This window comes from Balaenoptera ricei, chromosome 9 (genome assembly GCF_028023285.1).
Source record: "Balaenoptera ricei isolate mBalRic1 chromosome 9, mBalRic1.hap2, whole genome shotgun sequence".
Classification (NCBI taxonomy): Eukaryota; Metazoa; Chordata; class Mammalia; order Artiodactyla; family Balaenopteridae; genus Balaenoptera; species Balaenoptera ricei.
The window spans coordinates 72,650,907-72,677,422 of record NC_082647.1 but is presented as its reverse complement, the minus strand read 5'-3'; the positions used below and the strand labels follow the sequence as shown (position 1 = coordinate 72,677,422).

The 26,516-nt window shown below is 37.7% G+C and overlaps 1 protein-coding gene and 1 pseudogene across 1 annotated transcript in view; both read right to left on the bottom strand.

Annotated features, from left to right (window-relative positions):
* The window catches only part of HDAC9 (histone deacetylase 9), a 998,074-nt gene that overhangs the window by 318,747 nt on the left and 652,811 nt on the right, over positions 1–26,516 (bottom strand). The window contains exon 14 of the mRNA XM_059933969.1: positions 3,566–3,743. Within this exon, the coding sequence (XP_059789952.1) occupies positions 3,566–3,743 (178 nt within the window). The remainder of the gene's footprint in view (positions 1–3,565; positions 3,744–26,516) is intronic.
* Positions 16,205–17,215, bottom strand: LOC132372191 (BTB/POZ domain-containing protein KCTD5-like; annotated as a pseudogene).

Below are 26,516 nucleotides of genomic sequence, written 5' to 3'. Positions count from 1 at the left end.
GAAGACCTTAAATGCTACTGGGTGATGGGGAAGATAAAGCCAATCAAATTTATTTGCCATTAAATTCTTGTGTCAATGAATCCCATTTGGTATAAACTTAGCACAATTATCTCATCTACTCTCAATGGTCTGTTGTGAGCCATGACCAAGCCTCATCTCTGTTCGGAACAGCTGAGTAGAAAGGAAGACTATGGCAGAGAAAATGACATACCTTGCCCTTTCCTTAGTCATCAGAACTCATACAAACACCATGCCTTGGCTTTACATAGAATGAAAAAAGCACCTCTTAAATTCAGTATGATATAAAAGTTGAATATTATTACTCATATTCCAATATAACAAAACTCATTTGAATATGTGGCAACCTGGCTCTACAATACACGTTCTTCATTAGCACTACAGCAGGTGCGTCATCTTCTTGTGCATCCAGAAATATCCTCAACCAGGCTCTCTGTAGGGCCACCAGGGAGTGACTGCATCTTAGTCTGCTTCTTGGTCCATTCAAGTTCTCACAGGAAATGGACGAGAGACATCGTCTTTCAACAACTGACTGAGTTCAGACCACATTTTTCCCTTGGACCACTGCTTTGTTCTTTACAAAAAGGGGATGGTGTGGCTACTCTAGTTGACTGTTGAGGATCACATGGAGGGTAAAGGTTTGAATGTTGTGCCTTGAAAATTATGTGAGTTTAGTATTGAGTAACTTTTTAGTTGTTTCAAAATGTATAGTTCTTAGAGAATGACATTAAGCAAATCGCTTACCCTTACAACTTGTTTTCTCTTCCTTACTTTTTAGTGGAACAACCACTGAGTATTTAAGATTTATGACTTTCTTTTGAAAAAAAAAAAAGCTAAATATTCTCAAAGAACATGTGACTTCAAAGTGACTCAAATGCCACTTGATTTTTCTTGATGTACCTACACCAGATATTAAAAAGCCAAAAGAAAGGCATGTAATGCTTAAAAAATTTGTTTTCAGACATACCACAAATGAAAGCCTTAAGAGTTCTCCTCTAAAATAAAGATCGTTAGAAATACTAAAATGAATTTTGAGACCATGTGGATTGTAAGAGTATGTAGCTTACAGGGGAAATTTAAGTTTGGATTAAAGCCAGAATAATATGTGGAGGAGCAGAGTGAAGACAGTGCATTTCATTTCCTTTGGATTTGGAAAAGCACTAAATGAAAGTCACCAATCAAATATATATTTTTCGTCCCAATGACAGTGGAGGGGCTATTAACAGATACATAAATTATATACTTCGCATGTTTTTAAAAAAAAAATCTAATATTTTTACTTTAAGAATTTAAGTGTTAGGATGCAACATTCTTAAGGTAAATAAGACAATAAGAAGGTTCTTCTCTACTGAAGTATGTAACTTTGAAATCACTTAGTCATTCTTTACAGAACAATAATTACAAAGTAACTTTCATTTTCAGTGTTTTCAAATTTGAACTAGTAAATTCCTAAGTGTTTACGATTTATATGTACATATATCACGTACATATACTACAAATCAGTATTTGTTCATTCAACTAAAATTTATTGAATACTTACTGAGTACAAACATCCTGTATTTTTTAAAATATAAGTTTATATAATCTCTCATTTAGGCAAGAAATGTGCCTCATCACGTACATTAAAAATGAAAATAAACTCAAGCTGATTTCCCTATTTGTGTTTGGAATATAAACTCTGATAAATACTAGGATGTTGACATTATGAGAAAGAAACTAATCACGTGAAATGACCCAGTCTTCAGTCTGAAGGATTAGGTTATGTTTATGTCATGCTTATGTTATTTGGTTTGCAGTCCACCCTTTCACCTGATTCTTTTAAGGCCTACAAACCCTGTTCAACATGTTTTCTCAAACTAGTAGGATCATTCTAATATTCAGAGATCTTGCTTCATTCATATGGAAGGAACATATAAAAGTAGAGGAAACCAAAACATGTCAGGAAAGGGTCACCCCTCTTGACCAAGAAAAGAAACTATCAGTAGGATTACAATAGTAGACAGCAGCGCACATGGAAACCGCACCACAAAACTTTATAATCAAGCTCACTTTTAAACTAAGGAAATGATTTTGAGTGAATGTAACCTGCATTACAATAGGGTGTCTGTGTCTCTGAAAGCTTAGGGCTGAATAAAAAACACTTTCAGTAAAAAGAATTGAGAAGTATCTAATTCTTAAAGGCTGCTGCTCTCACTACCTACAAAAAGTATTTCTCTACAACATGTATCTGGCTTTGAGCAAAAATTCTCTGAAGACCAGGGATAGAACCAGGCCTGACTGATCCAAGCGGCTTCCGCTGACAGTGGGCTGCAGTCCTGGGTCATCTGGGATACCAGGGTAGGTCTGCTTTGCTCCAAGTTATAGAGGGATCAGAGGCAGTGGCTAATGTGGTGAAGGAAATATATCCAAATATAACGACTGTAGCTCCTAGTATGGAATGTTGGCTTGGGGTGTAACACATTATAAAAAGTAGCTCCTATGCGTACTTATTAAGATGTCTGTCAAAGTTAAATAACTTGGCCATTTCATTCATTGATTTTTAAATAAAAGATGATATCAGGGCTTGGGAACGTGATTTCAGAAAAAGTATTTTAACTTTTCCAAGCACAAAGGGTTGCTTGAGGTCACAGAAGCCACAAAAACAAACTCTGAATCCTAAAAACTGCTTCAAAAATAAATCAGATAACCTGTGAGAGACTTTGGGGGAAGGTACATCTGAATTCTCCCCTTGCTGCATCCAAGTTATGAGCCCTTAGGGCTAGAATATCTTTCATTTGATGAGCCACAGTTTGAGAGCACGGAACAAGAACAGGGGCCAGCAGACTTAAAGGAATATTTATCCACATGGATATTTATGGTACAGCTACTTTGTGAGAGAATAGCACCCTTTTTTTGTGTGTGTGTTCCGGACTTGACCTTCCTTTGGCCTTGGAATTATCTGGTTTGTTTTCCTCTGTAGCCAGGTTCTGAAATATCAAACACAGCTGTAGGCAAAGGAAGAGGGTGGTCAAATAGCCCACCCATCGGTGCCATAATAAATGGAAATGGAACTCATGTATGTAGAATTAAACAAGGTTTGCCTTGGCACCACTGTCTCCTATGAGTCATTTGTATGGAAAGTCAGAAGAAAACAGGGACACCAACAAAACAGCAAAAAAAACAAACTGGAAGAGGGGCACTCTTCAGACTCAAATGAAGCCAGCATCATAAATTTCCTAGTGGCCAGGACTACTAGAAGGAAGAGATTGAGGAACACTGCTAAAGAATGTTGTAGGGATTTTTGTTTCCAAAAGGGACCCATGCACCTGTTGATGTGTTTTCCAGGCCCTTGAATGATAACAATTTATGAGGCTATTAATACTAAGCCCAAGACTTATCAGATGTGCTGTTTGTCTTGTGGCCAATATAATCTCATAAAATTTGGGTTGCACTGGGTTAAAATGGAGTGTTCTGCTCTTGGAGTTATTCAGAGCATTTTAAATCGCTTAATCCTACAATAACGGTGTATTTAGCCTGCCTATTAGGGAGAGTCTTGAGGGATTCTCACCAGTTGCAGAGCCAGGCAGGAGGTGGCGGTCCATTGCTGGGTGAGGTAAAACGCAGGCAGCAGGGGAGGAATGAGTCCTGGAGACAAGACTATGTTTCTCTAATCCGTCCATGCCATCCGCGGCCAGCTGAGCTGGGCGCACCGAGAGCGCACGTGCTTGCTGCGGCTCCAGAAAGGGCTGCTGTCGAGAGAAGAGCACAGTAGAAAGAAACATGAGACAAGCACTAAGGGAGACACTGAGAATGACATGGCAACCAATTAAGTTCATCAGGTCAGAGACATAATAAACGGTGTGAAGGAAAAAAAATAGAGAAAGGGAGAAACAAAACACGATCTAGTCAATAAATCCATTCAACAGATGTTTTCACACTGACGGCCAGGGCCTGTCTGCCTGGCTAAGGAGGAGGTGATGGCAGGAGGCCTGTCAGTTTGAACTGATTGAAAGAAACAGACCTTTAACCTCAAGGGGAACATTGACTTAGACTCATTTCCTACCTTGATACCAACGTCTTGAATACAGCCCCAGAATTGTTACAACGCAAAGCGGGAGAACAATTCAACTGCTTTCAAACCACCAACGAGGCTCAATTCTGAAAACCCTATCTTGAATTTATTTCAGTAATATTGTCAATGACATTTATAGGAGCCTAAGAATTGCCAATTAAATGACTATATTTGACAGCTTTCAGTCTTCATATAATGGTACAGAATAAGGAATTTTTCATAGGTTGCATGGTGTAATCTCAGTACTATGAAAAGGTTTAGTTTCTTTATAAAGTATTAAATACAATCTCAGTGATTTAACAGCATTATCATTCTTCATACTTCTCAAGTTATGAAATCAAGGAGCCAGAATTTGGAAGCTCCTGAAAGATTCACTTGGTCTATTCCTCTGTCTCCAAAAGAGACAATCTCTAAAATAGAGACAGGTGGTTAATTTAACTATCAATGTTACACACCGAATATTTCCTCTCTTCAACAGCAGGGGATTCATAACCTTCGTGTTGATTTTTACGTTTGTTTCCTTTTCCATGTTCCCAACAAACGTGAATAGTGCTGAACAGTGATACAAAGGATGATCATCACGTTCCGTGGATAAGGAAACTAATACTCCAAAAGGTTAACAAAGCCTTTTAAATACAAGCCTAATTGCTATAATTCTTAAAATGTACATGCTCTTCTGCTTTGGTCTACCTGCCAGGCATGTACTGTTTTAAGACTGAATGCAAACATCACCTCTCCTTAGTAAGGCCCTGCCTTAACCTTCTTCTTAGGGTGGTGTTCCTCTAGCACAAGGCTTGGTACATCCTTAGAGTACAAATTATTTACTTAGTGAGAATGCTAACAAATCTATATACAACACAACTGTATTCAATGCATATTACATGGTTTTATATCAGTATGACTTTCTCTGTATGAGTTAATGCTGTATATAAAAATGAGTTGATTATGAATATATATTTAGTTATAGACCATAGACAGAGATTCCCCAACTTAGAAAAAAGTTAAGAATCCTTTAAAATTAACTTTAAAATAAGTTATAATTAATGTATGTGTATATGGTGTTACTTCAGTTTTGCTCTGCAGAATAACTGAACCATCAATCAATTGGAAGGCATTTGTCACATCATTGAGCTCTGGGCATTTGCTTTGATGATTAGAATGATTTGGCCAGGATGTAGTTCTAGTTCTAATAGCTTTAACACATCTACAGGAGTCTAAATCTCTTGTTTTCTTGAGCATCTCCATGTTCAATTCCCTAAGGTACAGCAGTAGGATTGACATGGTTCCTCCTCTCATGAAACTTATACAGGGAATGTAAATGTGTAATTATGACTTTGGGAGTTTTCTATGGAGAAAATGAGCTCTTCTGCATGTGATCTAAAATGCCTGGGTAAATATATACCTGGATGTTTGTAATATCTATCCCTTCTGTCTCTTTCTATTATAATCCAAACTAATGCAAAGGCCCTTGATTGATTACCCTACCTCTAAAATCAACCCATCCAATTCTTTCCTGCAAGAATTCTCTTCCTAAAGCTCTCCTATAAGTAAAAAGCTGATAGAAAGTCTGTGAAGGTTAAAGCAAAGTTTGAAGAACCTCACTAGCCTGTCATCTGGAATCTCCCTAAGTGAGGCCAACTTGAATTTCAATGTTAGATCTTCTATTCCTTTTTCAGATTCCAGCTCAAATCCTATCTACTGTATAACAAATATCATCCCCAGGGCTGCATTCATGGGCTCTTTCCTGTATAAAAAATATTAAAAATTAAATTTTAGGCTAATATTGGCATACATTGGAATCATTATTATAATATTCATTTTTTCTGATTAAAAATTAACATTTAAAACATTTTTGGGGCCCCTTAGTGTATCATGGGTTCTGGGCACAGTGTCTACTGTGTCTAACGGATATGTTGGCTCTGATCATTCGTGCTTCCAATCTATCTTTTCTGTATCACCCCCTCTAGGTGTGTCCATGAAGCTTCACATTCAGCAACCATTCACTACCTCTAAAGTCCTCTTCAAATTTTACATGGAACCTTTTCAAGACCATATATTACATGCACTTTCCCTCTCCACTACATTCCCATCACACTTTGTTTTTCTCTCTCCATTTCCCTGCCACCATCTTTTATATTTTAGAGTTACTGCATGCAGTAACTACTTACTGAGGTCACACTCTGAGCCAGACACTTTGCAGGTGTGTTGAGCCTTTTTTATGTTTATTGTCTAGTGAGGAGACAGATACTAAATATTTCTAAGTATAATGTAATTATAAATATAATGAGTGCTATATGGGAAAAATGCAGAGTACCATGAAAAACTGTCAAGAAGAACCTAATGTAGAGGTTGAGGGAACTTTAAGAAAGTGACATTTAACTTGAGATGTAAAAGATAAATTCCATTAGCCAGATGCAAAGTGGGGAGAAGGCTCTAGATAGGTTTTGTGTGTGTGTGTGTGTGTGTGTGTGTGTGTGTGTGTGGTGTGTGTGAAATCATCTTTCCATGTGTAATATTGAAAGCTCTTTGAACCAGGGACTGGATCTATATCATCTGTGAACTTATATTCTGCTGCATTTTGTATCTTTTCTTATGCTTTCTCGAAGTTAAATATTTATTTGTGCATTAAGAATATGTAACATGGGACTTGCAGTGGTTAAGAATCCACCTGCCAATGCAGGGGACACGGGTTCGATCCCTGGTCCGGGAAGACCCCACATGTCACGGAGCAACTAAGCCCGTGTGCCACAACTACTGAGCCTGCTCTCTAAAGCCCGTGAGCCACAACTACTGAGCCCACGTGCCACAACTACTGAAGCCTACACGCCTAGAGCCCGTACTCTGCAACAAGAGAAACCACCGCAATAAGAAGCCTGTGCACCGCTACGAAGAGCAGCCCCCGCTCGCCGCAACTAGAGAAGGCCCACGCGCAGCAACAAAGACCCAATGCAACCAAGATAGATTAATTAATTAATTAATTTTTAAAAAAGCATATGTAACAGATATTTGAGAGTTAAAGGCCATGTTTTTTTTCAAATAACATAACCATGTTTTAGATGGCTGGGGTTACTAAATGTTTTACCTCTTAATGAATAACTCAATACTGTAAGAGCTCCATGTAAATACCACTGCCACCTTCTTTCTTTCTTTGCTAATAAAGCATATTTATTGCTTTACTTGGACTTCACAGGAACCTTTGAGATAATGGAATTACAGTTTGCTACCTCATAACCAAGATACAAATGTTACACCTCAACACAGACCTTTACAAACAGGCAAGCAAATTCTACTTACTCAATTCTACTTATCTAATCTACTTATCCATACTATTAGGAATACGGCAATGTAGGTAAGAGACAAACAACTACTTGTTCAATAGTAGTTATTTATTCATCACATGTAAGTGTCCTTCCAATATCTACTGTGCATGCAGATAGAAAATACTGATAGATCCCATGCTGGGTTGTATAGATAGGAAAGTGAGTTAAGCATGGCTCCTGATCTTATAGGTTGACACCCAAATTCAAGCCCTTTGTCCATAAATAGGAAGTTCCATAAGGATATGAGCTTTGCCTACTGAATCATATATTCCCATGCAGTGTTTCACACATATAGTAGGTGTTAACAAATATATCTTGAATAAATACATGAATAGAAAGGAGATACATGGCCATCTTTAAGATCTCACTACAAGGATAAAACAAGAAAGCATTTTATAAGCAATCATTATATAAAGAACCAAGGAATGGCTAATGAAAATATAAGAAAATAGAGAACAGACAAAACAATTATCCAAGTACTATACTCTGAAGTTATTTAGTGATGGAGCCAAGAGCTGAGGGAAACAAGTGATTTGAGAATTATTTTTTTCCTTTGTGCTTTTATGCGGTTTCCAAACTTTCTGCATATCACAATTAAGAAAAATGGCAAATGTTATTTAAAATAAATAGTTGACCCTTTCAAACACTTCACTGGGACAGAGTCATAATCATTGGTTCTAAGAGCAGACATGGATCAAATATTTTTGAACCTTCTACCAAAAAAGGACTATAAAAGAGAGAAAAGTTTATTCACTTTCTAAAGAGTTGACTACAATTATACGTCTTTACAAATGAAATATAGCTTTTAATGTATAGGGCAAATCTTGACAATCCAGTAAGGCACTGATTATTATGGTACATATTCGTGACCAAAGTATCACAAAACTGTAGGCCACTTTTATTTCAGATGGATATTACTCCTCACCAATAAAAAGCTTCCTTCATGAGGCTGAAAATTGAGATAGTATTTTTATAGCTAAAAAAGTGTTTCATTAAACATTTTTTTCTATTAGCAATTTTAACAAGAGAGAATTTTGTTCATGGTTATTTCCCATACTTCGAAGTGAGGACAAAAATGCATGTTTCTCTCTTGCATCATCAGAAAAATAAAATATCTAACAGTTCAGAACCTACTGCTACTAAAAATAGATGATAGGTTCATAGTAATTAACCTATCATCTATGGAGTGCCTTTGGAAAATGTGTCATGCCTAATAAATGAATAATAAACATGCCCTCATCCCCTGAAAGCATTCTTGTTTAAAATACTTTTTAAATATATGTAGTATTTTGAGCCTGTTTCTTATGCATACATGGTCTTTCTTTTTTCAGGTGATTTAACTAGGGACTTGGTTTTGATTGGTTACTTTGCCAGACTGTTATTCAGGGACATTCTGTCAGGCTACTGAGATGTGTACGACAACCTTTTCTATATGAAGTGGCCTAAGGCCACTACACCTGAACATCTTCTGTCTCCTCCCACTGATAAAAGTTGCAAAGTACTTTCAGTGAAGAGTTATTATGCCCCTACTTTATAAATTCTTCAATGATGCCTAGCAGGACATCAATGTCATTGGGGCCTGGGCCTTCCTAAGCTGTGGGGCATAGGCACTGCCATCTATTTGGAAAGTGGGTCTCTATATATAGGTCTCTGTATGGCAGGCACAATGTTCTTGCTTAGAGTTAAATATTTGAGAGGGCTTGCTAATGGAGATTATGAAATGATAAAGCCCCTGGGTTGAGGAGACTTCAAGGTTCTATTTTTCTGTGATAGCAGTGATTTTTTATTTTGCTTCTGTTTGGTTTTATTTTGCTTTCTTGTTGCCACTGCTCAGGGACCTATTTTATGGCTTCTGGGTTTTCACTTTGTTCTGGATGGTTACCTTTGCTTCCAGACATATTACTCATTGTGTGCTATAATCAATATCATCATGCAATTTCAGCAAAAGCAAATACAGAAATCATAAATTATAGTGTTTAATCCTTGAAATAATCAAAATTATTTGAATTAGTTTAATAAAAGATATGACCTAAAAGTAAAGGAAAAAGGATCATGGGAAAATAATTAGAAAAAATATTAATTCTGTTTCTAAAGCCATTTCTTTAAAGAATATGTTCCTCCTTGTTTGGCATTATGAGAAAATTTAATTTTCTTTTTGGTTTGCAGTGCTTTGAATTTAAGAAGTCTTGCTTTTACAGAAAATTAGAATCTTAAATATCCCTAGAGATTATCTTATAAGATGCCAAGGGCTAGTGGGAATTTACATGTTCTAAAGTCTTTGTATTATTCAGTATGAGTGTAGAAATACTGGTTAATTTTAGACTTTTTAAAGCTAAACATGCACGTTAATAATTTAAAAGTAGCTATTAAATAAATAGAAATAACATGCAAACTATAAAGTAGACAAACATTTTTAAAAAGAGACAAAACAAAGAAGCAATCAGTCTAAAAATAAATGGAGAAAAAAATGAAGCACTGAAAAAGCTGTACAAATATAATTCACAAAATAAGATGGTACAAACTCCCACATATCACTAAACACAGATGATGTGAATGTACTCAATTTGCCAGTTAAAAGATGAAGACAGTCAAACTGAATTTCAAAAGTACAAAGGCTATATTATTTGGCAGACCAAGATTAAATTAAAAGGTTCTATGATATAAGAAAATACTAACAACACAACAACAAAAAGACGTAAAAGTCTTGTGCAGCCCTGTTAAAACCAGATGAAATAGACTTTATGGGGAAAATATTAGAGACCATATAAAGGTATATATAAAATAATACAGAAGTTCAATTAACCAAAAAAAATTTCTAAAACTAATAACAGGGGCCCAAAATGTAAAAAGCATAAATTGGCAAAACTATAAAGAAAAACTATAAAGAAAAATCAACATCATGGGAGGAGATTATAACAAACGTATAACAAAATGAGTGAGGCTACAAAAGATTTGAATTAACACAATTCCTTGGTGATATATTGAAACTTGCAGCCAAACATATTCTTTCAAGCACACATGTAACAACTGCAAAATTGACCAATACAATAAAGGAGATGTCAACAAACTTTAAAGAATTAATATTTAAAATGGAATATTATTCAGCCTTAAAAAGGAAGGAAATTCTGACATATGCTACAACATGGATAAACCTTGAAGACACCATACTAAGTGAAATATGCCAGTTACAGAGGACAAATACTGTGTGACTACACTTATATAATACACCTAGAGTAACTAAATTCATATAGACAGAAAGTAGGATGGTGGTTGCCAGGGGCTGGCAAGAAGGGAAAATGGAGAGTTATTGTTCAATGGCTACAGAGTTTCAATTTGGGAAGAGGAAAAATGTTCTGGAGATGGTTCGTGGTGATGGTTGCACAACTATGTGAATATACTTGATTGCCACTGAACTGTACACTTAAAAATGGTTAAACAGTAAATTTTCTGTTATATATATTTTACTGAAAAAAAGAGAAATTAATATTATTCAAATCATATATGAGGACCACATTATAGTCAGAGATGTAAGCTAGGTAGATGAAAAGATACACTATATTTTGTGATAGAATCACTATCATAAAGACAACAGTTCTTCCCAAAAGAATCTATAATTTCTGGAATGTTTCAGTTGATTCTAAATTTTGCATAGGAGAGCAAGGCAGAGAATAGCCAAGTGAATTTTGAAAATAAAGAATAAGTTGGGGAGATATGCCCAACCAGATATCTGTACATACTAAAAACTAAATTATTTAAGACATATTAGCACAAGAATAGATTAACGGGCTTCCCTGGTGGCGCAATGGTTGGGAGTCCGCCTGCCAATGCAGGGGACACGGGTTCAAGCCCTGGTCCGGGAGGATCCCACATGCCGCGGAGCAACTGGGCCCGTGCACCACAACTACTGAGCCAGCACTCTAGAGTCCGCGAGCCACAAGTGCTGATGCCCGCGTGCCTAGAGCCTGTGCTCCACAACAAGAGAGGCCACCGCAATGAGAAGCCCGCGCACTGCAACGAAGACCCAATGCAGTCAAAAATAAATTAATTAAAAAAAAAAAAGAATAGATTAACGGAAGAGAATAGAGAGCCTAGAAGCAGACCCATGAGTACATGGAAACTTGTGATATATAACAGAGATGATCTACAGAGTAGCAGGTGAACAATAGTCAATAAACGATGTTGGGAACACTGGTTATCCATAAGGGAACAACGAATTTAGACACCTACCTAACACTACATGCAAAAAACAACTGAAAGTGGATGAAAAACTTAAATGTAAATGCACAATTTTTAAAGTTTTATGGAAGTAGATGGAGAATATCATTCTAAACTTGAGGAAGGAAAGAAATTCAAATACTTCTGTTTATCATAAGCCAGAAAAACACAAGCCACAAATTGGGTAGAAATATTTGCAAAACATAGAATAATGCAATGTTTAATGTCTACGTTACCTATATAACTCCTAAAAATAAATAGGAACAGAAAATGAACAGAAAGTATGAACAGGAAATTCCCAGATTAAATAATAAAATATTTCAATAAATCAACAAACACATGAATAGAAAAACCTCACTAGTAATCAGAAAAATGCAAATTAAAACCAACATGAGATACCAATTTATACTCATGAGATTGACCAGAAATTTAAAAGTCTGATGATACCAAGCATTACAGAAAACACAGAGCAAGAGAAACTCATAGACTGCTTGTAGGAGAATAAATCATTATAGCCACCTTAAAGAACAATGGACTAATATTTAGTAACAGTGAAGATGGACAGTAAACCTACAGTATAAATGGTGAATGAGTGAAAAAAGCCAGCAAAAAATGTATATGAAGTCAATTATTGAAGTTTAAAAATATGCAAGTTAATATACATTGTTTAAGTATATACGAATATAATAAAAATATAAAGAAATGCATGGGAAAAATAAAAAGCAAATTCAGAAAAGGAGGAATGGGAGGAGGATGAAATAAGAAAGAGATACATAGTAAACTTTATATATATTACGTTTTATCTCTCAAGCTGGATGTTATGGATGTTCATTATGTAATCTTTATTATTTTTTCTGTATATTAATACATTTAAAATAAGTGTTAAATGTTTAATAAATTGGCACATATAAAACACCAATATTATTATAACATAAAATTGGTTTTATTGAAAAGACTAAGTTTTTGTAGGAAGGGAACAAAGAGCCACTGGAAAATACAAAAAGAAAAAAATTAGATAAAAAAGAAATAAAGAAAAAGTAAAAGTAGGTGAGAAAAAAGTAAGTATGAAAAATATATTTTTTAGTAACTTTAAGTATGCTAATTTACTTTTAGGTCATATAGTCATAAGATATCAATTAATTTGTACTAGATTGCACTGATTGATAAATGAATACAATAAAATGTACAATTAAGTATATTTTGTCTTTAGAATTTCAACATATTATCATTAAATTCATCTCAATGAGAAAACATTGATACTGAAAGGACTGAGAAGTTAGTGCAGAAAAATGTAAACTGGAAACTTGAAATGATTATTTGGAACAGAAGAAAAAACAAATTTAAATGTGCAAACTTTAAGAAACTAAAGAAACATAAAGACACTTAAAAGCAATCATTTCTAAGTACTGATAATATGACTGATTTATTGTTATTTTCTTAATATTTTGGCTGACCTGTATTTTCCAAATTGCCTAATAAACAGCATTTTTAACTCTATTTTTAAAGTTATTTCCAAATGTTACACTTTATTGTGATATCAATATTTTAAGTGATTAAATATGCTAAGGGTATTAGAATGGATATTAATTTGGACTTGGAAAAAGAGAGACTACTAGATACCTGTGAACAGAAACCTGACTGCATTTTCATACTCTCAGTCCTAAACCTAGAGCCCAGAACACAAGGGCTCACTAAATGTTGAGAATGTATATATTATATCATAGAAATATAACTGCTTCTAGTCTAAGATTAGGGGAAAAATCTGACTCTCTAATGTATTTGACTGAGTTGATAAATCTACCTAATTTTTTTCAATGTAATTTAAATTTCTTGTTTTCTTCTTCACATTGTGTCAGAAAACACTTTGGTATACCCAAACCCATCAGCAATTCTAGGTCACTAAGATTTTCTCTAGTATTTTGTTTTTAACTCACCAGTGTATTGGAATAATCATTTTATCCAATTAGAACCACAGTTAGAACAGAGTGATTGAGATGAAGTTTCAGAGAAAGTCTACTCTCCTGGAGATGTTATTGGGTGTGTACAAGTAATTCAATATTACCTTGGGGCCTGAAGTAGGGGTGGGCCACTGGATGATGACATTTGGCTAAAAACTGGTATAGTGCCGAATAGAACCCAAATATGGTACCTGAGAGCAGTGGTCTCCGAAGTTGGGAGTACACATGCATCCAGTGAGTGCAGAAGAAAATAGCAAAGCTTCTACTCGTATTTAATTTTTAAATAAAAACACAAGAAAGCAAATTAACTATATTAATATTTGATATATGGATAGACAGTAGGATTTACACCCAGTCCCTGCATCAAGGGTCATACAGCACAAACTCTCTGAGATATCCTAAGTTAGGGAGGAGAGTCCAGTTTCAAACCTTAATACACAGCTACAGTAATCAAAAGAGTGTGCCTAAGGAGAGACATACAGAATTGGAATTGAACTGAAAACCCAGAAATAAACCCTTCCATTTATGGTCAACTGATTTTCATCAAGGGTGCCAAGACAATTCAAAAGGGAAAGAACAGTCTTTCAACAAATGGAGCTGGGACAACTGCATACCCACAGGCAAATGAAATTGAACCACTTCCTCACACGAAACACAAAACTTAACTCCAAATGGATCACAGAATAAATACAAGAGCTAAAACTATAAAATTATTAGAAGAAATATAGAAGTAAATCTTCTTAGATATAAGGCCCAAAACAAACAGTGACCCCCCCCCCCAGAATACAGATATAATCAGAAGTAAAAACTTTTATGCTTCAAAGGACACCATCAAGTAAATAGTTAACACACAAATCAGAGAGAATATCTGCAAACTATATACCTGATCAGAGACTTGTACCCAGCATGTCTAAAGTATTCTTATGCGTCGATAATAAAAAGACAACCCAATTTAAAAATGAGTAAAGTTTCTGAATAAACATTTCTCTAAAATACATCTACAAATGGCCAATAAGCACGTGAAAAGATGTTCAACATCATTAGCCATCAGGGATTTGCAAATCAAAACCACAATAAGATGCAGCTTCATACCAACTAGAATGGTTTACCATAAAAAATATAGCTAATAACAAGTGTTGGTGAGGATGTGGAGGAATTGGAACTGTCATACACTGTCGGAGGGAAGACAAAATGATGCAGCCGCTTTGAAAAACAGTTCTGCAGTTCCTTGAAAAGCTAAACTTAGAGCTACCATATGACCCAGCAATTTCAGTAATACGTATATACCTGAGAAATGAAAATATGTCTCACAAAAACTCATACATGAATGTTCATATCAGCACTATTCATAATAGACCAAAATAGAAACAACCCAAATATCCATCAACTGATGAATGGATAAATAAAATATGGTATATCTATGCAATGGAATGCTATCCAGCCATAAAAACTTTTTTTGTTTTGTTTTTTCCTCATTTGCAAAACCACAATCATAGTTGCTATTTTCAGGGGAAAACTTAGGTATTAAACTGCAAGCTCATAAAATACAAATACCTAAAAAAGTATAAATATCCTCCTAAAATAAATTTTATTGCATTAACTCTTAATATCTTCAAACCTTAAAAAAGACAAGCTTATGTATTATGCCAGGGTCGTACATCAAACAAGGGCAAAGTGGCCGGCAGCTCCCCACAGGGGACACCCCAAAGCCAACGGCAGGCCGCCCTCCTCCTGGGGCTCCACTGGGGAGAACTGGTCTGCTGGTGTTTCAATGTGTCCTATAGAAAAGCATGTTATAAAATGTTGAGGCCAAACATTTATCATACAACAGACCTTACAAAGAGGAGGACTTAAGTCCTAGGTTCTGAAGAACTTGGTTAATCAGGTTTGGGGGGATGGAAAAGAAAAAGGGGCACGGGCAGAAGTCTCCAGAAGCATTTGAAACTAGACGGGTCACAACCTCTGACCTACCTTCAGGCCGCCAGGGTGATCAGTGTGCACAGCTCCCCTGGGAAGCCAGAGGTCAAGAAGCAAAGAGCCGCTCATCTGGGCCAGGTCCCCCAGACTCTTGACAGTCCCCACGACCCGGTGAGCCGTCTGTTCTCGAAGCATGCATACACAAGTTCTTCTAGGAATCCAGAAGCCAGGCCCCTGCCCCGACTTCCATCCCAGGCCAGACAGAGGCATATCGACAGGGCTACTGGCTCCCCCAGGAGCCTGTGGGTGGGAGAGACGTGGCCAAACTTCTGCCTCCCTTTCCATGATGCAACAGATCATTCCAAAATGGCGCAACACTTGCAGGCATTTCTAGAAAGTACAAACACTGGGTAGTCTATGGACCCTGGGAAAGAAGGATGCAAAGGTCTCTTGCCAGGAAAATACACAACTGAGAAGCCTTGGCCGTGATTCCAGGCCTGGGTCCCGGTGGAGGAGCCTGGCTCTGAAGGAGGCCCGGCCCCAGAGCAGAGGCCGGGGAGCAGTGAAGGCGGAGGCCGCCCCTCTGAGGAGCGGCTCGCAGACGCCGGGAGAAACCGCCACCTGTTCCCACCTGGGAGCCTGACCGCGGACCAGGACTCAGTCCCCGGAGCCACGGTGCTGCGGCCACTGCCTACCAGGGAGGCCCACGCTGCATGACGGACTGTTTATGTAGCACCAAGAACGTCGCCTTTAATGATCTTCGGTGATTCGGAAGCTTCAGGCCCGGGCTGCACTTGGAAAAACCGAGGGAGGGCCCCCAAGGGACGCCCACCGCCAGCTGGCCTCCGGTGCAAGCGCGCATGCGGCCTCGGACGGCTGGTCCCGTGACTCAGCATCAACTTAAGAGGCAGAAAAGGACTCACACCTGGATCTACAGGTAAATCGTCAAACGCAGGTCTCTTCCCACGGCCAAACTTCCTGAGAAGGTGGTTCGCTGCATCTTGGGAAAAGATAAAAGACTTCTTCGGCTGTTAGCCCCGTGGCTTCTTACATCCTTCTTGCAAAAAGCCTGCCTTTCTCGCTGGGCTCACTGTGGGGCCGGACAGCGAGTCTAGCAGCTCTTTAGAGGGCACGCAGAGGAACTCGGCCTGGGCTCCACTCCCCCAGTTGCAGGAAGACCTGATGCTGCCCAGGTGCTCTAATTTCCCGCCCTCATACGTGATGGACGCCACCTGCGTGAGCGCCTCTTCAACTGAAGCCGGCGGTACGCATGCTTCACCCGCACCTGTGATGGTCTGCTGTCCCATTCTCTCTGTCCTTTACAAGTGTCACTAGTGAGGTGATGTGGTAAAATTCCGCTTCCTCCTACGCTCCTTCCTCCGCGAGGTCTTTGTTAATGACCAGCTTTCGGAGTCTCAGAGAGTTTTCAGCACGGGCTCCAAACAGGTGCGCTCGCTGTGGGTTAAACAGGCACCAGTTGCACCCTTGTCCGAGTCCAGGTCGGGGTCAGCCTGGCGCGAACGGTACAGGAAGGATTTCGGATCCCTACAGGGCATCTGGCGGGTGGTGAGGAAGTAGGCGCCGCCTACGTTGGACGCGATGCGAGACGCTGGGGCGGGGGCGGGGGCGGGGGCGGGGGCGGGGGCGGAGCGGGAAGCCGGGCGCTGCTGCGACTGCGCATCTTCCCCCCACCAGCGCCCCCAGGAGGCGTCTGGAGGCCCGCAGTGATTCTCCATCAGGATCCCAGCAAGCCCCGCCAGAGCGCCGCAGAGTACACGTTGGTGGGTGGCGGGGAGGAGGCAAAGGTGGTCAAAAGGTACAAACTTACGGTTATAAAATAAATAAGTCCTGGGAATATAATTAATATACAGCATGGGGCCTACAGTTAATAATACTGTATTGCATATTTGAAAGAAAAAGTAAGTAATGAAGCACTGGTGCATGCTACAGCATGGATGCACTCTTGAAAACATTATGCTAAATGAAAGAAGACAGTCACAGAAGACCATGTGTTGTACAATTCTATTTACGTAAATGTCCAGAATAGACAAAATTATGGAGACAGTAGATTACCGGTTCCCTAGAGTTGAGGCGGGGGCATTGGGGAATTATTGCTAATGGGCACAGAATTTCTTTTGGAGGTGATGAAATTGTTCTAAAATTGACTGTGTTGATGGTTGCACAACTGTGTGAATATACTAAAAGCCACTGAATTGTACACTGAAATGAGTCAACCATATGGTCTGTGATTTACATCTCAATAAAAAAGTTGTTAAAAATAACAATTTTCATCATAGTATAAAAGGTTACCTCAAGATAACATTTATTTACAGATGATGTTTATTTAATTTTTATCGCACCTTTCTTAATTTCTGTTTTTGTGCATGCTTTGTAATATATATAATATACTGATGTAGTGGTACACTTATATAATTTGTGAAAATGTGTTTTATATTTCTTTGTATATCTATATAATGATTATGTGTATAAGTACATGCTAAAATATTTTTTATTGCTTGTGATAAAAAAAATTTAGACCTATGCATAAGAGTTGAAAGGTAGAGGGCTCCTTTCTTGTTAAGTAAAAATTTGATAAGATAGAGGGTGCCTTTAACAAACATGTAAGACTTTCATTATGCCCCCTCTCCCCTAGCAATGGGCAGTATTTCTGAATTCTAGTATGCAAGAGTGGCACACAATCCAGGAGAAGGTGGATTAATAGCTGGATTAATAGTGAGGTTACTGCTCACTATTTCTCTACCATCCTTCCTTCCAGTGCCAAGTGGTGGCCCCTTGTAGCAGAGGTCAGGCTCAAGGTAGCTGACTTATTGCTCTCATGTACTGACTGGTTATTTCCAGTGAGGTCAGGTCAGTCCCACTCCCTTCTTCTTAGGTTCTTCTCATTCCAAACAAGAATCTTTGTCTAGCATATTTTTTCATGCCAGCAAACAAGTATACAAAAAAGCACAAAGGAAGGGTACAATTTTGTATATTAAATAATACCCTCATTTTCAAATCATGAGGAATCAATAAACAATAATATGACTCACAAGGCAGTGCTGTGGGTATCCAAATACTACAAAGCTTTCAGCTAAAGCATCAGCAGCAGAAACAGGGAACTGATTTCAGGTGTAACCAGTGTTTATATATATGCACAGTGGGAATGTGTGTGGTGTGTAGTTAACCTGTGATTCTGGATTGAGGCTTAAAGGTTTATTCTAATACTGCTATTGACCTGCTGTGAAGCTGAACCTATTAACATCGTTCCTCAGCTGGGTAGAATGTTGGTAAAACTTACTACCTATGTACAGAGTATATATATTGCTTCAGATTCACTTATAGATATCCTCAGATATGAGTTCCAGGAGAAAATAAATTACTAATTCAGTTGCACTGTATCTGCATTTATATATGCATTATATCTATTTTCACAGATATAAATGCACTATATATGCATTTATATCTGTGAAAGGCTGGTTGCTTTAGAAATGTTTAAGACCCAGCCACTTTGGAGCAATCTTGGAAAATGACCATTTTAAACCAATGGGGATTTTACTCTACTACAGAACACAAAAGAAACCACATTTGAATTTTGAAATTAAATAAGTAACAAGTCCATAATGAGTAATTTATTTCACAATAAAAAGTAAAGAAAACAAGTTACATTTTTGTTCTTTCATTTGCTTTTCAGCTTCTACATTTTTACAATTGCCTGTAGGAAAAAAAAATGTTCAAGAGAGTGGGTTGAAATTATTTTCATTACATAACAGCCCAGAGGAAGATGAAATTGTGCAATGGCCTAGACTAGTATCCTCTGTCTGGTTGGTAGCCAGTGAACAGCACAGCATGAACAATAGAGCTCTGGTCTAGAAATAATAGCCTGAAGATAAAGAAAAGGGAGAAAGAGGTTTCTTTTGACCATGATGAATCTCTTGAGCATTTCCTTTCTTCTTCCCTTTTGATTATTAGAGTCCAGATATAAAACAGCTCAGAGAGATGACAAGCAATATAAATCATTGCTACTTAAGACACATGAAATAGATGGATTTGTGTTGGATAGGTGTTGTCAGTCTAAGATCTCTGGAAGAATTCTAGTGGAAATAAACCCCTGAAATTGTGTGCAAAATTGTATGAGTATGTGCATGTGTGAATTTTCTGGGGACACAGTCATAGCTTTCATCAGAAAGGTCCTTAATTTTTTAAAAAAATGTTGTGAATCACAGCTCTAAGAAAAAAAATGCAGTAAGTGCCAAAATAATATCCCACTAACTACAACTTCTGGGTGTCTCTATTAATAAGCCAGTTTTAACAATGTGTTGTGAATGGATTTTTTGGAAACCCTTGGGTTCAAACATATCACAAGTTTGGTCAAGTGAGTAGGATCAGAACTCTTGCAGAATCAGGCTTTAAAGTTTTATACCCTCATCTCTCAGCCTGAGAAAGTATCTTATTGAACTCAACATTAAGGGAATCACCATATTTCACCACTCGTCTCCAGATCCAATTGTTTGTGTGAAAATTACCAAAAATGTCAAATTCCAGAATATGTGTAACGTTATGTCCATTTCAGTCTTTCTCCCAAAGCATGCATGGGTCAAAGGCAAGATATTCCAAGTCTCAAGTCACTGAACTAGAGCCAATTACTGGTAGCTCCCTGCTAAAATATTTGGCTAACAAAAAGAGAAGGAGAAAGAATACTGTTTAACCTGTATTCCTTTTGGTATTTTACCACATGCATCCTCTTAAAGCAGAAAGTTTTCTGCTTAAAATAGACAAGTGTTTAAGGAAGCACACAGCTCAACCTGTAGCATGTAAAAAAGCATCTTAAATAGAATAAACACTTGTCACTGTAGGTTTAGAGCTGAAAATTGCTGTTTCCTCCACAACCAGACCTTTAACAATAATCCTAGGGTAAATTTGCTAAGATGAATAAAACATAGCACACCTCCAAATTTGATGTTTAATTTTTTAAAGGAATGCCTTTGTAAATATTTGCTCAAACCTAAAAATAAATATCACAAAAAATGCACCGGAATTTAAAACAACTCTGTAATCATTTCTTGACTTTGGTGGAATTTAATTAATTTGTTCATTCATTCACTGTACTAAGAGTCTACTAGATGTTAGGCACTGTGTCTAGATACTAGAAGAAACAATGGTGAACAAAACAGATAACAGTCACTCCCCTGTGGAGTTTACAGTCTAGTGAGGGAGACAAATAGTCATCAAAGTTCTGCACAAAGGGATATAAAAGAGCAACCAAGGTAAGGGCTGCGAAAGGGTGGTATAGAGTCCTAATTTAAGAGAGTCAAGAAAAGCTTCTCCAAGGAAGGGATATTTGAGCCAAAGGATGAAGGATGAGAAGGATTTAAGTTGACAAAGAGAGGAAGAAGAATGTTCCATATGTAGGGAACAGCATGTTCAGAGTGGCCCTGGCAGTAGGGTACCTGGTAAGTACCATGGAACAGGTGCAGGTCAGCGTGGCTATTCATAATGAGAGGAGGCCGCTGAGACTGAAGGAGGCGTTCTATCTAAAGAGGCTGAATGTTAATCCTAAGAGCAATGGCAAGTCAATGAATAGTTTTAAGCTCCCTAGGATTTGGGCCTGGGGATTGGGCATTTAGTGGAGCTGGTTGATAAGAACAGCTTTGTATTTTGGAATGATCATTCCAGCAGAATAATAACCTGTATTTTATTTAGGGTAGATAACTTAATTTTCAAGCACCTTCTTTAGCAAACTAAAGTTCATTAAAAGAGCATGGGATTCAGAGTAAATGTACAAATTTCATAATGGTGCCTGACATATATTGAACACTAGGTGATGTTGGCTGTAGTTATAATGGTTTGGTCAGTTTCACCAGAGCATATCCACAATATCAGACATCATTTGGAATTAATTCCTTAACCTTGTAATGTGAAACTAATAAGTAGGGCAATGTTTGTTAATAACATTCTAATGGTATCTAAGAAGGCCTTCCTGTTTGCAGCTTGAGATAACAAATGAGTACTTAAGCAGGTACAATCATCTTATTGCCTGTTGTAAGAATTTTTTGTTTATATCAGAAATGACTATTTTCATACAATTTAAAAGCAAAATGATAATACTTCTCAATTCCAAAAAGTTTTCCCAGTTTTCTTTTTACTCTAGATCTTCAGTGATTCTGTATTCCCTGAGATTGTCCCATTTGTTACACTTAACTCATTTAAAATGTTAATTGATCAGCATTTATCCATTCCGACTTCTATGAATATAGACCAATAGATTTCTTTTTAAAATTCAAAAGGGGATACAGCTATAAGTATTAGCAAAAAACCTTAAAATGCCTACAAAGAACAAATGGATGATATAATATTAGACAATGCTTAACAATTTAGTTTAAAATCTTGTCTGGTAATTTGGCTTTAGTATAATGGAATCAGTTCTAAATAGAATGAGCAGAGACCAAGTACATTCACCAATATAAATTCCTGGCTTACATGAATAAACTCTTCAATTTAAAAGTTATTTTATCTCTCTGAAAAATTTAAATAATGTTATGATTATTCACATTTATGCACATATTATACATTCAGAATATTACAAATTGCTATTGAAAAATTATGTTTATAATACAAACCTGAAAATATGCAATAAATATGAATGAGATATTAAAAGCAGTTATATTCAATTATCACCAAAGTTATGATATTTGATTTATGTCAATGAACCTGCAATACCCAGTGTTTACCAGTGTTATTTTTCATCTGCTTGATTCTTTACTTTTTGGCTTGATTCTTCAGCCAAAAAGTAAATAATAATAATATTTGTTCACAAGGCTGAAAGAGTTCTTATCACTATTAGATGGTAAATTTGTTATGAGTTATACCCAAGAGAGATTTAAAATCATGCTTTTAGTAAATAGTAGTTATTTTTAAATTGACAAAAAAAGAGGTATTATTGTAAATTTGCAGAATTGGTAAATATGGCATTCTACAATAGCTCCATGGACTGCTATTAGCCTGTCCTACAATGATTCCAGCTGCCATAGTCCAGTCCTTCTCTAGAACATGGGGTTTGAAGTAAGGTTGTTGGAGGAGGTTGCAACAGATGAGGGAGGAGAAGAAAACTGAACGTGTCTGGTTAATGAAAAACCTTGTTAACCATTTTTAGGAATTTTAACTTCATTCTGAAGACAATGAGCACTCATTGGTACGTTTTAATCAGTGGAAGAGCATGATTTTATTTGCATGGAAGGAGGACTTAGGGGATTCAAAGACTGGCCGTTGGCAGAGCTGATGAGCCATGACCAGTGGGTCAGTGGGTAAACCGCATAGCCTTCACCTGCCCATTGTCGCCTGTATCCATTGGACCTTTGCACTGGTTGATATGAATTTGCTTTGGGTTTGTTTGGTGAAGGTAAAAGGAGGAATTCTGGTGAGATCTGAGAGAAGAGATGGGAAAAGATGAGGAATAGAGAGAAGCAAACCAGTCTGCTCTTTGGCCCTCGTGAGTGGTTATTTGAGCTCCAGGAGGCCAGGCTTGCAGGTAGAGATTGAATGAGCTGTTTCCCTGTGAGATTTAGGTCACAAATGCTGTTCTTTTGTGCCTCCTGCGGCAAAATGGGGCATAGAATTTGAAGGAGGCCATTGTCCTCATTTCTGGCTGAAGATATAATTGAGGGGCTAAAGGCAATGAAGAGCCATTTTGCACGCTGAGGACTGTAAGGCTTTGAGGACCTGGGAGGCAGCAACCGAAGTGTGGGTGGTGGGTGTAGACATGGCAGATCATGGCAGGTGTTGGTGGTTCTCACGTGAGCAAAGACTCATTCCTGAACACATGCGAGACTCCCTCAAGGAATACCCAGAAGTACTTGAGAGGCAGTGAGTCAGGCTCTTTTTCCAGAATGACGGTGCTAGGGACTATCATGATAGCAGAAGGTGGGTACTTGATGCTAATGTGACCTAATTTGTAACCACTGGCCAGACTCATGGGTTACAGGTGAACCCAAGGAGTCAGACTACCAGAGATAGGCAGCAATCTTTTTGAACGTGGTCAGAGCCAGGATTGCAGCAGTGGGTTGAAGAGAGGAAAATGGACCCATGAAATATTTAGAAGACAGAATCCACAAAACTTGATGAATTGGGAAGATGATTACGTGGAGGAGATAGGGAGCAATGATGAAGAGCATGGGCTCTGAAATCAGACTGCTTTGGGTTTATCACTCACCAGATGTACAATGTTAGGTAAATTACTTAACTTTTTGAAACCTCAATTGTCCCATTTTTTCAATTTGTAAATTTTGAATAATAATAGTATCTACCTCATAGAGATTTTTGTCACAGTTAAATGAGATGATCCACTAAAAATATTTAGCACAGTGCTTGGCACTTTCTGGGTACTCAGAACATATTAACAATTATTACCATACCTGCAGAGAGTAATCGAATTACAAGTAAATAAAATTGTTAACATTAGAAAGTCCAATTTGTATACCAATTTGAAATGTATGTTATTTACAAGCATTAGTTTTAAACTCATATGTATTTATGTGAATAAATAAACACATGTACATACATATGTATAACTGGCTAACTTTACCACTGAATAGTTAAGCAATAAAATGTGCTACATGGACTTTTCTCTCTATTCTGTGTGCTCTGTGTTGCTAATTAAACTCAGTGGTTTTGTTAGAGGCATGCCTTATAATTTTTCACTTTTCTTAGCTCATCAAAGAGCATTTGATGTACTTTCAACTCCTAGGTATGAAGCTAGTCATCTATTAGATGGACAGATGTATTTAGACGCTATGTCTAATATACTGACTACTGATAGGCTAATATTCTGAATATTTAAAATCTTTTAGGCTTTGATTATACTGAAGTGTTTCCTCCCAGAATATGTATGTGTGTATATGTATGTGTGTATGCATATGCATGTTTATATGCGTGTGTTTGTATACATTTGTGCATGTGCCTGTGTGTATAGGCATGTGAAAATAGCAGTTTGGAAGTGAGATTATAAACTTGCATTCAAGATTTCAAATAATCAAATAGATATAAAAGTAATATAGGAGGAAACATTAACAAATTGTGATCACAAATATTCAAATTCCTTTATCCCTGATGTATCTCAGGAGACATATCTGTGTCTAGGAGGGCCCTGGCAGAACCCCAACATAAGTCTTGGGATGTGGTAGGGAACAGAATCACAGGACAAGGAAGGTGTCCTATTATTTGTACAATATCTATTAAACTCCCCCATTTGCTTCTAAACCTGTGAGGGAGAGGAGTCCATCTGTTTTGTTCTCTGTGAGATTCTCCAATCACATATTGTAGTGCTCAAGAAATATACACTAAATTAAACTATAGTATTTGGAATTTCCAAAACTGAGGTCTATTTTAAACTTTTGATCTAGTTCTTTAAAGAAAACTTGTTAAATCGATCTAATTTAACCCATTTTACCAATGAGATAATTGTTTTCTAATGTGAACGTGACTTGTTCAAGATATAGAGCAATTAAGTATATGGAACTGAAACAAGATCCAGTGTTCTTTTTGCTTGGTGTGCAGTCTGTTTTAACATCTATGCTATTTTCTTAATAATATTTCAAATTACATGCATACGTGTGTGTGTGTGTGTGTGTGTGTGTGTGTGTGTGTGTGTCTGGGTGTTTGTGTGTGTGTCTGTAGAGAGATTGACAGAGGGAGAGAGAGAGAGAGGGAGGGAGAGAGTATTTTCATCTACATGAAATTTTTGTGTGATTGTATAAGCGTTTCTGCGTTTTACACATGACCAGAAGTTGTGTTTTCACTGTCCAGCGAGCATCCTAGCAGGGAGAGTCCATGGAGACACCAGCTGACCTCCACTCTCACCTCCACATAGTAATCCTTCATCCCTAGAATCTTACCTCCCAATACCCCATGCTTAGCCCAACCTCCCATTATTCAAATTCTCTCCCTCCCTATCTCCCCTTCCTTCCGTTTGTAGGCTTCACTGCGACCTCCATTCCCTTCAGCTCTCTTCTGGCTTGATTTCTGTCTCTTTATTTCTGGCGTAAATTCCATTGTTTATCACGCCAAGCACTCGAAATAATGGTGTTTCTGCAGGGCCTCCCCCTAAATCTACAACCTTCTGATCAGTCTCACTATTTACTTTCTTAATTTTTAGATTAATGTTACAGAGTGCTGCTAGAGAAAGCCACATGGTTACAGAAGTAGGTGCCCTTCGTTCAAAACTCAGTCTTCAGCCTCAGCTGGTCTTTCAAGTTAGCTGGACAATCTGTCTGTGTGTCCCAAGTCCCCTGCCTCCCTCGTTCCCCTTAGCAGCCCTTCCAAATGCCCATCATTCTCCATAAACCCTTGACCCCGCTCAGCAAATGACCTCACCTTCTACTTCACAAAGGAAATAGAGGCCAACAGACAGCAACTCCCTCAACTTCCTGCCCCCTCCTCTACATTCTTATCAGCACCCACATCCATCCTTACCTCTCTTCCTCATTTTTCAGTTGAAGTGATGTCTCTCCTCTTAGCCAAGACTAATCCCACCACCTGTGATCTGGATTCCATCCCCTCCCGCTCCCTCAGGGACGTGCTCCATCAATCATCCATGCTCCTGTATCTACAACCTCTCAAGGTGCACGGGCTCTCTCCTCTCCCCTCAACAGACAAAAATGCTCTCATTGCTTCCAACTCAAACACAGACACACACGCACGCACACACACACACACACTCCTTAACCCTCCCTGTATTCTCTTCAAGTTACTGCAAAACTTTCTCTTCTTTCTCAGCCAAGCTTCTTAAAACATGTCTTCCCTCTGATTTTAAAGGTAATACACACTCATTTTAGAATATTCGGAGAATAAAGATTTTCAAAGAAAATAATAATTACCCATAATATACACCACCCAGGGATGACAACTGCTAATACTGTGGTTTTGTTTCTTTCGTTTTATTTTTCACTACCTGTAAAAAAAATGGGCATCATACTGCACAAAGGTTCACATCTTGGTTTTTTTTTTCACTTTTGTGACCATTTTTCCATAGTCTTAAATACTCAC